Source organism: Piliocolobus tephrosceles, chromosome 2 (genome assembly GCF_002776525.5).
Source record: "Piliocolobus tephrosceles isolate RC106 chromosome 2, ASM277652v3, whole genome shotgun sequence".
NCBI classification, from domain to species: domain Eukaryota; kingdom Metazoa; phylum Chordata; class Mammalia; order Primates; family Cercopithecidae; genus Piliocolobus; species Piliocolobus tephrosceles.
The window spans coordinates 78,763,451-78,776,626 of record NC_045435.1 but is presented as its reverse complement, the minus strand read 5'-3'; the positions used below and the strand labels follow the sequence as shown (position 1 = coordinate 78,776,626).

Genomic DNA, 13,176 nt, shown 5'->3' with positions numbered 1-13,176 from the left:
ACACTGGATGTGCTGATAGGGCATCCAGATGAAAACGTTCCTCATGTAGTTAAAAAAAATCTAGGCTCTGAGATCATCTGAATTATTGAAATGTTTTAAATAAATAATAACTAAAACAAGGCTCATTCAAAAATCAAAAAGAGACAACTATGTTATCATCAAGTATGGCTACCTCAACTCTAGATATTTACTGTACAGTACAACTCCACTCCCAAATCTAATTCAAGAGTTTATTAACAAATGAAAGAAAATGACTCAACATTCTAATCCATTTTTATAATTCACAATGACATTATGTTTCAAGCACAGCAACTGTATAAAGTCTCTTTCATTCAGATGCTGAATCCTTATGAATAAGACTCACTTAGGAAATTCAGCTATATAATATAGTAGCAAAACAAAAGCAAAATATTTCTGAATGGTGTCAGAGGTAACTGAATAAATGAGTTCTAAAGTTTCCTCTCAAATGGACATTTTTCTATGACTACTTTTCCAACCTTTAAGTAAACTGGTAAATCTTTGTCAAATTGATCCAGGAGACAATGCAGCGACACCCTCCTCCCAGAAGACTGTCGAAATCTGAAACAAAACTGGGTATCTCCAAGACAACCTAATGAAAATAAAAATGAAATAAATTAAGGAGAGCTTGGTATAACATTTATCCAGTTTCATCAATTTTAGAGCTGAAAAAAATCCTCTCAATCATTTTAACCCATTCTGTCACGTTTTGGAGGAAAAAAAGGAAATCCTAAGAGTTCAAGTGACTTGCTCAAAGCCATCCTTGCTGGTCAGAGGCAAAGCCAGAGTAAAACATGCATCTTAACTCCTAAGTCTCTTTACTATTTTTTCCTATTCCATATACCTCATGTAATTAAAAATTTTTGGAATATATCTGCATATAACATTGACTCACAAACATAATAATGAGCAAAAGATGCCAAACACAAAAGAACACATATTGTTCAAATCCACTTTTATAAAATGTTTTGAAAGCAGGCAAAACTAAACTGTAGTGCTTAGAGATGCATGCTGGACAATAAAAGTATAAAGAAAAGAATTGTTATAAGAAAGGATAGTGGTTACATTTGGAGGAAAGATTCACCTCAATTTCCTTGTCAACAAAATCAAGGAGTACTATTAGATAATCTCTAAAGTCCCTTCCAGTAGTAACATTCAAAGATACTAAAATAAAATTCCCCAACTTGACCTATGACTGTACTGAATTCCAAGCATCTTACCCAATATGCTAACTAAGAAAACTAAAGATCTACAAGATCCAAAAAGATATAACAGTTATGCTGTGAGCACCATAGCTTTCTGATGATTCACTCAAAAACAGAAAAAATTTTAATGGAAACTGACTTTTTCTTTTATAAACAGAGTTATAAGAATGAACTTACATAATTTTATTTTTTTTAAACAGAGTCTCACTCTGTTGCCCAGGCTGGAGTGCAGTGGCGGGATCTAGGCTCACTGCAACCTTCACCACCTGGGTTCAAGAGATTCTCCTGCCTCAGCCTCTCCCGAGTAGCTGGGATTACAGGTGCGTGCCACCATGCCTGGTCAATTTTTTGTATTTTTAGTAGAGATGGGGTTTCACCATGTGGGCCAGGTTGGTCTTGAACTCCTGATCTCAGGTGATCTGCCCACCTCAGCCTCCCAAAGTGCTGGGATTACAGGCGTGAGCCACTGCATCTGGCCTTTTTTAAAAAAGTTTTCATTAGAGATGGGATCTTGCTATGTTGCCCAGGCTGGTCTTGAACTCCTGGGCTCAAGTGATCCTCCCACCCCAGCCTCCCAAAGTGCTGGGATTACAGCGGAGAGCCACCACACACGGCTTTAAAATGTTATTTCTACATTTGTACAAACACAGCTACAGAGTGGATCAAAATGTCTAAGACTAAGACAAAACATGAAACTTCAAGAGCCAGCTCCCTCCCTTGACCCTCAGCTTATATAGTCACTCTCTCTGATTAAGGTGGTTAAGCTGGATTGCTGAGAAACAGTACTTTAGACCAGAGCTTCTCACAGTTTATTCCATAGACTGATGCCAGTCCATAAACTCGTTACTGTTTCATAACCAAATAAATATGCAAGTTGAGAATATACATTTAGAAACTTTCATAGCAACTTGATATTACTGTAATAAATTTGGACATTTAGGCCAGGCACAGTGGCTCACGCCTGTAATCTCAGCACTTCAGGAGGCCACGGCGGGCGGATCACCTGAGGCCAGGAGTTTGAGACCAGCCTGGCCAACATGATGAAACCCCATCTCTACTAAAAATACAAAAATTAGCCAGATGCAGTGGCAGGCACCTGTAATCCCAGCTACTCAGGAGACTGAGGCAGAAGAATTGCTTGAATCTAGTAAGCAGAGGTTGCAGTGAGCCAAGATCACACCACTACACTCCAGCCTGGGCAACAGAGCAAGACCCTGTCTTAAAAAAAAAAAAAAAAAAATTAGACTTTTATTTTACATTTCTTTTTTTCCTCGTTTCATTTTATTTTTCTAATTCAAGTAAATTGTTGTATAAAAATATTGGTCCACAACAGACTGGAAATATTAAAAACCCTAACTGGCCCTTCAACACAGTCTGAGAAGTGCTGCTTTAGCTACTGGGAAGTGTAAAGCACATCATGATGTCACTGCTGTCTACAGAGAAGAAATGTGTTGAGACGAATATTGTCTGCATGTTAAGTTCATCCAGAACAAGGAGGATTAACAATTCCCTCAGATTCATCATTGCTTCAAACTCTCTCTACTAATGCTGAGTTTGTTCCCTGGACATGTTTAAAATACAGTGACTACTGTCCTTGGGCACTCATCACAGCTTAAGCCTCAGGAACACCTACATCCAGATGATGTTAACGGTAAATGATAAGGAAAAAAACACTGGACAAATATTTATCAGAGGGAAGACCCACTTTAAACTTAGGCTCCTAAAGATAAAAGCCATTCAAATAGAACAAAAAACCAAAACCCAAAAAACCAACCAAACAAAGCTTTTTTGTTTTTGTTTTGTTTTTTTTTTTTTTTTGAGACGGAGTCTCGCTCTGTCGCCCAGGCTGGAGTGCAGTGGCGCGATCTCGGCTCACTGCAAGCTCTGCCTCCCGGGTTCACGCCATTCTCCTACCTCAGCCTCCTGAGTAGCTGGGACTACAGGCACCCGCCACTGCGCCCGGCTAATTTTTTTTTTTTTTTGTATTTTTAGTAGAGACAGATTTCACTGTGGTCTCGATCTCCTGACCTTGTGATCCGCCTGCCTCGGCCTCCCAAAGTGCTGGGATTACAGGCGTGAGCCACCGTGCCCGGCCACAAAGCTTTTTTTTAAAGTCAGGAGAATCTAAAGTGGCAGAGGGGCTGGGAAGGGCAAACCATTCCAATCTCAAAATGATTTTTATCTGTGTCATTTTTTCATCCAGTCTAACAAGCTGTTTTACTTTAAGTGTATACAATGGAAATACAGGCTTGATTTATGTCTCTTTCCTAAAGACTACTGTGTCTGGATTTCCTTCTACAGAAACTAAAAGCTGTCCTGGGAAATAATAAATTTATTTCAAAGTTGGTACAGTAATCCCAACTTTCTTTTTTTTCTTGAGATGGAGTCTCGCTCTGTTGCCCAGGCTGGAGTGCAGTGGCACAATCTAGGTTCACTGCAACCTTGGCATCCCTGATTCATGAGATTCTCCTACCTCAGCCTCCTGAGTAGCTGGGACTACAGGCACACACCAACATGCCCAACTAATTTTGTATATTCTTCAGTAGAGACGGGGTTTCACCATGTTGGCCAGGCTGGTCTCGAACTCCTGACCTCAAGTTATCTGTCCGCCTCAGTCTCCCAAAGTGCTGAGATTACAAGTGTGAGCCACTGCACCCAGCCTCCAACTTTCACTTAATAAACACATTTAAAAAACCAAACTCTTTGGATAACTACAACTGAAAATAGCAATTTCAAATATTTACAAAACATACGGTCTTCTTGCTACCTAGAATAATGATGATCTGTTAAGACAGCAAAGTGCCTGCTTTCAGGTCTTTTGTAGATTTTCCTTGTACCAACCATACTTCAAGTCACAGGAACCACACTTCATTTGATGTGCAGCACATAAAAAAAGCATTAAATAGGCCGGGCACGGTGGCTCAAGCCTGTAATCCCAGCACTTTGGGAGGCCGAGACGGGTGGATCACGAGGTCAGGAGATCGAGACCATCCTGGCTAACACCGTGAAACCCCGTCTCTACTAAAAAATACAAAAAACTAGCCAGGCAAGGTGGCGGGTGCCTGTAGTCCCAGCTACTCGGGAGGCTGAGGCAGGAGAATGGCGTAAACCCGGGAGGCGGAGCTTGTAGTGAGCTGAGATCCCGCCACTGCACTCCAGCCTGGGCGATAGAGCGAGACTCCGTTCAAAAAAAAAAAAAAAAGCGTTAAATAATATCTATGAGGAAAAAAATCGGTTGGGCGTGGTAGCTCACACTTGTAATCCCAGCACTTTGGGAGGCCGAGGTGGGCAGATCATGAGGTCAGGAGATCAAGACCATCCTGGCTAACACGGTGAAACTCCATCTCTACTAAAAACACAAAAAATTAGCCGGGCGTGGTGGTGGACACCTGTAGTCCCAGCTACTCAGAAGGCTGAGGCAAGAGAATGGTGTGAACCCGGGAGGTGGAGCTTGCTGTGAGTGGAGATCGCGCCACTGCACTCCAGCCTGGGTGACAGAGTGAGACTCCATCTCAAAAAAAAAAAAAAAAAGAAAAGAAAAACAATCAGCCAGGTGTAGTGGTTCATGCCTGTAACCCCAGCACTTTGGGAGCCTGAGGCAGGCAGATCACTTGAAGTTGGGAGTTCATGACCAGCCTGGCCAACATGGTGAAACCCCGTCTCTACTAAACATACAAAAATTAGCCGGACATGGTGGCGGGCAAGTGTAGTCCCAGCTACTTGGGAGGCTGAGGCAGGAGAATCACTTGAACTGGGAGGCTGAGGTTGCAGGGAGCTGCGATTGTGCCACTGCACTCCAGCCTGGGTGACAGAGCAAGACTCCATCTCAAAACAAAAACAAAAACAAAAACAAAAAAAAAAACAAAGAAAAAAGAAAAAAAAAATCTATAGGTCATTCATAAGCCAAAAGTACTTAAAAATTTTTTTGGTAATGACACATGCAGAGGCTATAAAACTAGATATAGGCTACCCAAACACCACAGAATTAACTTCTTAGCCTTGATGTATGAGTGTGGGGGACTTTTCCTCTACCATCTTAGGTTCACTAACTGGGCTGTGAAATAAACGAACAACAGATTAATGAGAAAAGATTTAGTTCGAATGCACACAAAGGCTTCAGAGAAAAAAAAGTAAAACCCAAAGGAGGTGGTTAAACTTGGGAGCTTAGATACCATTTTAACAAAATAAAATAAAATGCACACAGCGACTAGACAAAGGAAAAAGGATTTGGACTTCTAGGGGTGGTAAATTGTGGGAAGGTAAACATATGGGTGAAACTAATGAAAGATAACGGTTATTTTAGCAAGGCTTATTTATGCAGAACCAAGCTGGTACCATCTCCAGTGATGAGAGTTTTCTCTGGTGATTCAGAATCTTTCTCCTCTTCCTGGTATGGGAAAGGGGAGGGGTGACACCTTCACAAAGGGAAATGTATGTACTGCTTTTAGGCATATGGGGGAGGGTAAAGGGCTCTTTTTGCATCTGCTGTTTCCCAGTTGCCTTCAACTCAAAACAATTCTTAAGCCAAAGTGGTATAGTTCGGGGTGGTATATTCTGATCCCCTTCATGCTCATGTAGAGAAGTGAAAAACAGAGGGGAGCCATGACAACCAGCTATGATCTGAAAGAGAAGAGCATCCAGTGTAATTCACTGGGATTCCATGCAGAAAGTCAGTTCATCCCGCAATCCATACAACTCAGCTTACTGTGAGTCCTGGAAATCTAACCCATCACAATATACAGGAAGTGTATGTACAGATTTTATAAGAAAAATGTTAACTGAAATGAAGATACATTCCTACAAGACCTCTGTATCATTATTTCATAAATGGGTCAAAAACACTAAAATAATTCCAGGTCAGAAAAAATGCCTCACTGGGATCTCTAAAAGGCAATATCTAATTCACCAAGATATCACTTTTCTTTCATATAGTTCACCAAAGCTGAGTTCCAAATGTATAGGAAAAAAATTCTGGAAGCATTTACACAGAAAGGAGAAAATGCTAAAAAAAATTTTTAACTGTCAAATCTCTCAAATCAGATTGAAAGAACTAATTAACAGAATATTCGAAGTAACCGGCTGGGTGCGGCGGCTCACGCCTGTAATCCCAGCACTTTGGGAGGCCGAGGCGGGCAGATCACGAGGCCAGGAGATCGAGACCATCCTGGCTAACATGGTAAAACCCCTTGTCTACTAAAAATACAAAAACAAAAAATTAGCCGGGCATGGTGGCAGGCACCTGTAGTCCTAGCTACTTGGGAGGCTGAGGCAAGAGAATAGCGGGAACCCGGGAGGCGGAGCTTGCAGTGGGCCGAGATAGTGCCACTGCACTCCAGCCTGGGTGACAGAGCAAGACTCTGTCTCCAAAAAAAAAAAAAAAAAAAAAAAAAAGAAGTAACCATAAAAGGAAAGAAAACTAGACTGTCTCTGCTTTATAGGGTTATAACTGTGTGTGGCCTGAGAAGCTGAATGTTTTGGTCACTATAAGCCAAGAAAAGCCAGTTTGAAAGTGAAACATAAGAGGTAACCCGAAGGATGTCAATGATTAGGACCACACAAAAGGAATAGCTTAAAAGAGACCAGCAAAACCAAACTGAACAATAATCAGACCCTTATATGTTTTTTTCTATACACCAAGCACTATGCCAAGGCTTTACATATATTAACCCATATAAACTACTGCACACAACTTATGGCCTTGCTTCCTGACCAAATTTATCCTGGCTTTTTTTAGGTTCACTGCTTTTACAGAGTTCCTGGTAAGCTCCCAGATTCTGAACTGAAAGTAAACTACACACTATATAAACTATTTAATACATATTCCATGAACCCTAAATATACCAATGTCGCTGATTTTCAACCTCTTCACTATTTCAAGAGTTTATTGTTCCTTGATGGTTTACCTCATCGCACCATAACAGTTATTTTAAGAGTTGAAGCTAGTAAAATCAACAATGACATAACCAGGCATCATTAAAATAGGAATAAAAATCATTGATCTGTTTGCATTCTAATATGCTATTACAATCAATTTTCATACATTAACAGTATAACCAGTATTCTTAGCATAAAATTAAACAGAAACAATAGATGAAAAATAGTTACCTGAATTTGAATCTGGAAAAGACAAATAGCAAATATTGGTTTTCTGAAAAAGAAAACAAAAGCGATGTATGCTGACATACACATAATCACTAAAAATAAACAGAAATATAACAGTAAACTATACAGAGCAGTATTTTTACTTACTTCTTTGTCAGTAAGTTTGGAATGCTGAGGATAAATTACCTGGAAGAAAAGAGTTAAATTTTGTTAAATATATTATAAACGTTAGTTATAAACATCTTATAGGCCGGGCACAGTGGCTCACACTTGTAATCCCAGCACTTTGGGAGCCCGAGGCAGGCGGATCACTTGAAGTCAGGTGTTTAAGACCAACCTGGCCAACATGCCGAAACCCCATCTCTACTAAAAATACAAAATTAGCCAGGTGTGGTAGCAATGCACCTGTAGTCCCAACTACTCGGGAGGCTGAGGAGGGAGGATCACTTGAACCCAGGAGATGGAGGTTGTAGTAAGCCAAGATCACGCCATTGCACTACAGCCTGGGTGACAGAGCAAGACCCCGTCTCAAAAAAAAAAAAATATATATATATATATATATTAGACTACTGTCTTTACTATTTTAGACTGTTTCATATATATTATATATAAAATATATATAAAAATACAAAATATAATATATATAATATACATTGTGTATATATATATAAACTTTAGTCTAAAATAGTAGTTGGTTATGGTCAAATCACTTTCAGAAATAGTTCACAGAAGCACAGATAAAGAAAATGCAGTACATATACATAATGGGATATTATTCAGCCATTAAAAAAATGAAATCCAGGCCAGGCATACTGGCTCACATCTGTAATCCCAGCACTTCGGGAGGCGGAGACATGCAGAGTTCAATATCAGCCTGGTCAACATGATGAAACCCCCATTTCTACTAAAATACAAAAATTAGCTGGGTGTGGTGGCTCATGCCTGTAATCCCAGCTACTCGGGAGCCTGAGACATGAGAATCACTTGAACCCAGGAGACAGAGGTTGCAGTGAGCTCAGATTATGCCACTGCACTGCAGCCTGGGCAACAGAGTGACATTCTGTCTCAAAAAAAGGAAAAAAAAAAAAGAATGAAATCCTGTCATTTGCAACACCATGGGTAGAACTGGAGGACATTATGCTAAGTGAAATAAACCAGGCACAGAAAGACAAGTATCACATGTTCTCACTCATATGTAAGGGCTAAAAAGAGGAACTCACAGAGACAGAAAGTAGAATAATGATGGTAAGTTACCAGAGGCTGGGAAGGGTAGTAAGGGTTTGAGAGGCGGAATAAAGAAAGCATGGTTAAGGGGTACAAAAATTAGTACAAAAGTTAGACCGAAGCTAGTGTTTGGTAGCACAATAGGACAACCATAGTTAAAAATAATTTATCGTATATTTCAAAATCACTAAAGAGTAGAACTGGAATGTTCCTAACACAAAGAAATGATAAATGCTTGAGGGGATGGATATCCCAATAACTCTGATTTGATCATTATACATTGCATGTCTGCATCAAAGTATCACATGTACCCCATATATATGTGCAACTATTATATATCCACAATAATGAAGAATTTTTTGTGTTTTTTTTTGTTTGTTTGTTTTTGAGAAGGAGTTTCACTCTTGTTGCCCAGGCTGGACTGTAATGGTGCAATCTTAGCTCACTGTAACCTCCACCTCCCAGGTTCAGGTGATTCTTCCATCTCCTGGGTTCAAGCAATCCTCCTGCCTCAGCCTCCTGAGTAGCTGGAATTACAGGAATGTGCCACCACACCCGGCCAATTTTGTATGTTTAGTAGAGACGGGGATTTCACCTTGTTGGTCAGGGTGGTCTTGAACTCCTGACCTCAGGTGATCCACCTGCCTTGGCCTCCCAAAGTGCGGGATTTCAGGCATGAGCCACCGCGCCCAGTCAAGAATATTTTTTTAAAAATACTGGGAGGCCGGCTGGGTGCAGTGGCTCACACCTGTAATCCCAGCACTTTGGGAGGCTGAGGCGGGCGGATCATGATGGCAGGAGATCGAGACCATCCTGGCTAACACGGTGAAACCCCGTCTCTACTAAAAATGCAAAAAAATTAGCCGGGCGTGGTGGCATTCGCCTGTAGCCCCAGCTGCTGGGGAGGCTGAGGCAGGAGAATGGCATGAACCCGGGAGGCGGAGGTTGCAGTGAGCCGAGATCGCGCCACTGCACTCCAGCCTGAGTGACAGAGCAAGACTTCATCTCAAAAAAAAAAAAAATTCGGAGGCCGAGGCAGGTGGATCATGCCGAGGTCAGGAGTTCAAGACCAGCCTGGCCAACACGGTAAAACCCCATCTCTACTAAAAATACAAAAATTAGCTGGGCATGGCGGCACGTGCCTGTAATCCCAGCTACTCGGGAGGCTGAAGCAGGAGAATTGCTTGAACCAGGACCCGGGAGGTGGAGGTAGTAGTGGGCCCAAGATAGTGCCACTGCACTCCAGCCTGGGCTACAGAGTGAGACTCTATCTCAATAAATAAATAAATAAATAAATAAATAAATAGTTCTGCAGCACTATTCACAATAGCAAAGACATTAAATCAAACTAAATGCCCATCAATGACAGATTGGATAAAGAAAATGTGGTATATATATATACCATGAAATACTATGCAGCCATAAAAAAAGAATGGGATCATGTCTTTTATGGGAACATGGATGGAGCTGGAGGCTATTATTCTCAGCTAACTAATGCAGGAACAGAAAACCAAATACTGCATACTCTCTCTCATAAGTGGGAGGAGCTAAATAATGAGACCTTATGAACACAAAGAAGGAAACAACAGACATTGGGTCTACTTGAGGGTGGAGGGTGGGAGAAGGGAGAGGAGCAGAAAAGATAACTATTGGGTACTGGGCTTAACACCTAGGTGATGAAATAATCTGTACAGCAAACCCCCAGGACATGAGTTTACATATGTAACAAACTTTTACATGTACCCAGAAACCTAAAAGTTAAAAGACAAAAAAACAAAAAGAAACAGTTCACAAACTTTAATAATGAAACAAGGGGGAAAGCTGGGAGCAGTGAGTAATATTTATATTAGGTAAAAAAAGTTTTTGGTTTAAAGTTATCTCCAAAAGATTGGTAAAATCATTAAGGTATCAAGAACTATTTACCAATTGACTAATAACTCAAAGCTTACTGAGTCTTTTCTTTGGTAGCCTATAATGTACAGAGAAGATAATCTTTCAGCTGGCGTCTACTTCAAGAAATAATAATTTTCAACTGACTGCAACAAGTAATACACATCCTAACTACTTAGTTACTAGTAAAAGAAAAATGAAAAGGAAAAATAATTATCTGCACTTTAAGAAACCTCAAGGACTATCTCTACAATAAAGGCTATCCTAAATCTCTCTGGTCCCTTTAAAGGATTATTATGCATTTTCTTAGGTTATTTTAGTGTCTGCAGTGACTACAGCCACCTTCTGTGGAAACTCCCGCCCCAGAGCCCCTGCAAGGAAGCAGGGCTAGGTCAGATCAGCTACCGCCAGAACAAATACTAGTAAACAACACACCCAAGGGCACACACTCTACAAGCCAACCAAGCTCTGTTATAACCAACCTGACCTCCTTAGGAGATGAACATTACATTGATCAAAGTGACAAAAATTACACTCTCAATACTTGACCAGTCAACTGGCACTATACATTAATCACAGAAGGCAACTTGTGTGCATTGGTAGTAATGCCTCTCTAATGCCACCAATTATCAAAGGCCAGTGATTTTCAAATAGGATACTGGAGGTGCCTTAAAGGTCACCTGGTGGTACCAATGGTTGTCTTAGGAGAGTCAGTTCCCCCACCCCAGCACATAGAGGCTGCAACGAGCCAAGATCATGCCACTTCACTCCAGCCTGGGTGACAGGGTGAGACCCTCTCTCTCAAAAAAAAAAAAGTCCTTCTTGGCCAGGTGCCACAGCTCACACCTGTAATCCTAACACTTTGGGAGGCCAGGGTGGGCTGATCACTTGAGGCCAGGAGTTTGAGACTAGCCCGGCTAACATGGTGAAACCATATCTCTACTAAAAATACAAAAAACTTAGCCGGGCGTGGTGGTGGGCGCTTGTAATCCTAGCTACGTCGGAGGCTGAGGCACAAGGATCGCTTGAACCTGGGAGGCGGAGGTTGCAGTGAGCCGAAATTATGCCACTGCCCTTTAGCCTGGGCAAAAGAATAAGATTGCTAAAAAAAAAAAAAAATCCTTCTCTTGTTACAAGATGTCTTAGAAAAAGTCCTTCTCTAATCTTTTAACAGTTAAATCCTTGTTTCCAAAAGCATGGCACACATGCCAGAGGAGATATTACATGGTGCACAGCCCTTTTAAAATTGTAATAGTTATATGCACCACACTTAATTTAATGTGTATTAGGAAAAAAGACCTAACACTCAAAATCAATATACCATGGATACAAACGCTTATATAGCTAAGTAAAAAAAGGGGGCAGAGGGATGTGAAGAATCCAGTTAAAGAAAAATATTAATAGTACAAATAATATGACAAAGAATGACTGAAACTTAGAAAACAACAATGAATTAAGTTTTTGCATATTTTCTTCTAACATTTTATGGGCTTTTTCTTAAATTCTGAGCTATAGCTCAAACTGCTATTTTTTTAATTTTTATTTATTTTTTATTTTTTTGAGACAGAGTCTCGCTCTGTCACCCAGGCTGGAGTGCAATGGCGTGATCTCAGCTCACTGCAACCTCTGCCTCCCAGTTCAAGCGATTCTTGTGCCTCAGCCACCCAAGTAGCTGGGATTACAGGTGTGTGCCACCATATCCAGTTAATTTTTGCATTTTTAATAGAGACAGGGTTTCACCATGTTGGCTAGGTTGGTCTCAAACACCAGACCTCAAGTGATCCCACCTGCGTTGGCCTCCCAAAGTGCTGGAATTACAGGAATCAGCCACCGTGCCCAGCCTCAAACTGTTATTTTTAAAATCGTCAACTTTCCCAACACTATTTGCTCAAACAAAAAACTATTTCCCATTGATATGTAAGGCTCTAATAGTACCTTCTAATAAATTCCACCTGCTATTCCTATGGCCTATCATTTTAATCAATTCTCTACAGTGAAAGACAGCAGGAAGATGGAAAGAAACCAAGTCCTTACATTATTTCAACTATAAATTCAATTGTGCCTTGAGTCAGGCTTACCTGTGAACTTTGCAATAACATGAATCAATAAACTTTGTTTTCTTATGCCAGTTTGGGCTACCTTTGTAGTCTTTTCTTTTTTTGAGACAGAGTCTCCAGAGTCTCGTTCTGTCACCAAGGCCAGAGTGCAGTGGCACAATTGTGGCTCACCCCAGCCTCAATTTCCAGAGCTCAAATGATCCTCCCACCTTAGCCTCCTCAGTAGCTGGGACTACAGGAATGCACCACCACACCTGGCTAATTTTTAAATTTTCTGTAGAGATGGAGTCTTGCCATGCTGCCCAGGCTGGTCTCAAACTCCTGGCCTCAAATGATCCTCCTGCCTCCACCTCCCAAATTGCTGGGATTACAGGGTACCACGTCCGGTCTTCCTGTCACTTTTAACAGAAAGAATGATGATTGCTTTTTTTCCTTGACAGCAGAAAGCACTACTATATCTTAATTCACTAGATCTCAACATTCTTCCTGGCTTTGTATAGGACTGCATCTATGGAAAGTTTGACTCTTTCCCCTACCAGCTGTGATTAATATAATCCTTCTCAGTTGCTAAATAGAAGTACTTAGTAAGAGTTAATTATATCCTATTTTTTGTAAGCTGTTATATCATCTTTAAAATCCAACCAACTAAATGCTGAACTACTGGGCCATTTTTGTCAAAA

At 40.8% G+C, this 13,176-nt stretch overlaps 1 protein-coding gene across 6 annotated transcripts in view; it reads right to left on the bottom strand.

Moving 5' to 3' along the window:
• The window catches only part of DENND6A (DENN domain containing 6A), an 80,287-nt gene that overhangs the window by 44,723 nt on the left and 22,388 nt on the right, over nucleotides 1-13,176 (bottom strand). For all 6 annotated transcript variants that reach the window (XM_023200957.3, XM_023200946.3, XM_023200941.3 and 3 more), the window contains 3 exons: nucleotides 7,473-7,511; nucleotides 7,329-7,371; nucleotides 498-610 (listed from right to left, as the gene is read on the bottom strand). In XM_023200957.3, coding sequence (XP_023056725.1) covers nucleotides 498-610; nucleotides 7,329-7,371; nucleotides 7,473-7,511 — 195 coding nt within the window. The remainder of the gene's footprint in view (nucleotides 1-497; nucleotides 611-7,328; nucleotides 7,372-7,472; nucleotides 7,512-13,176) is intronic.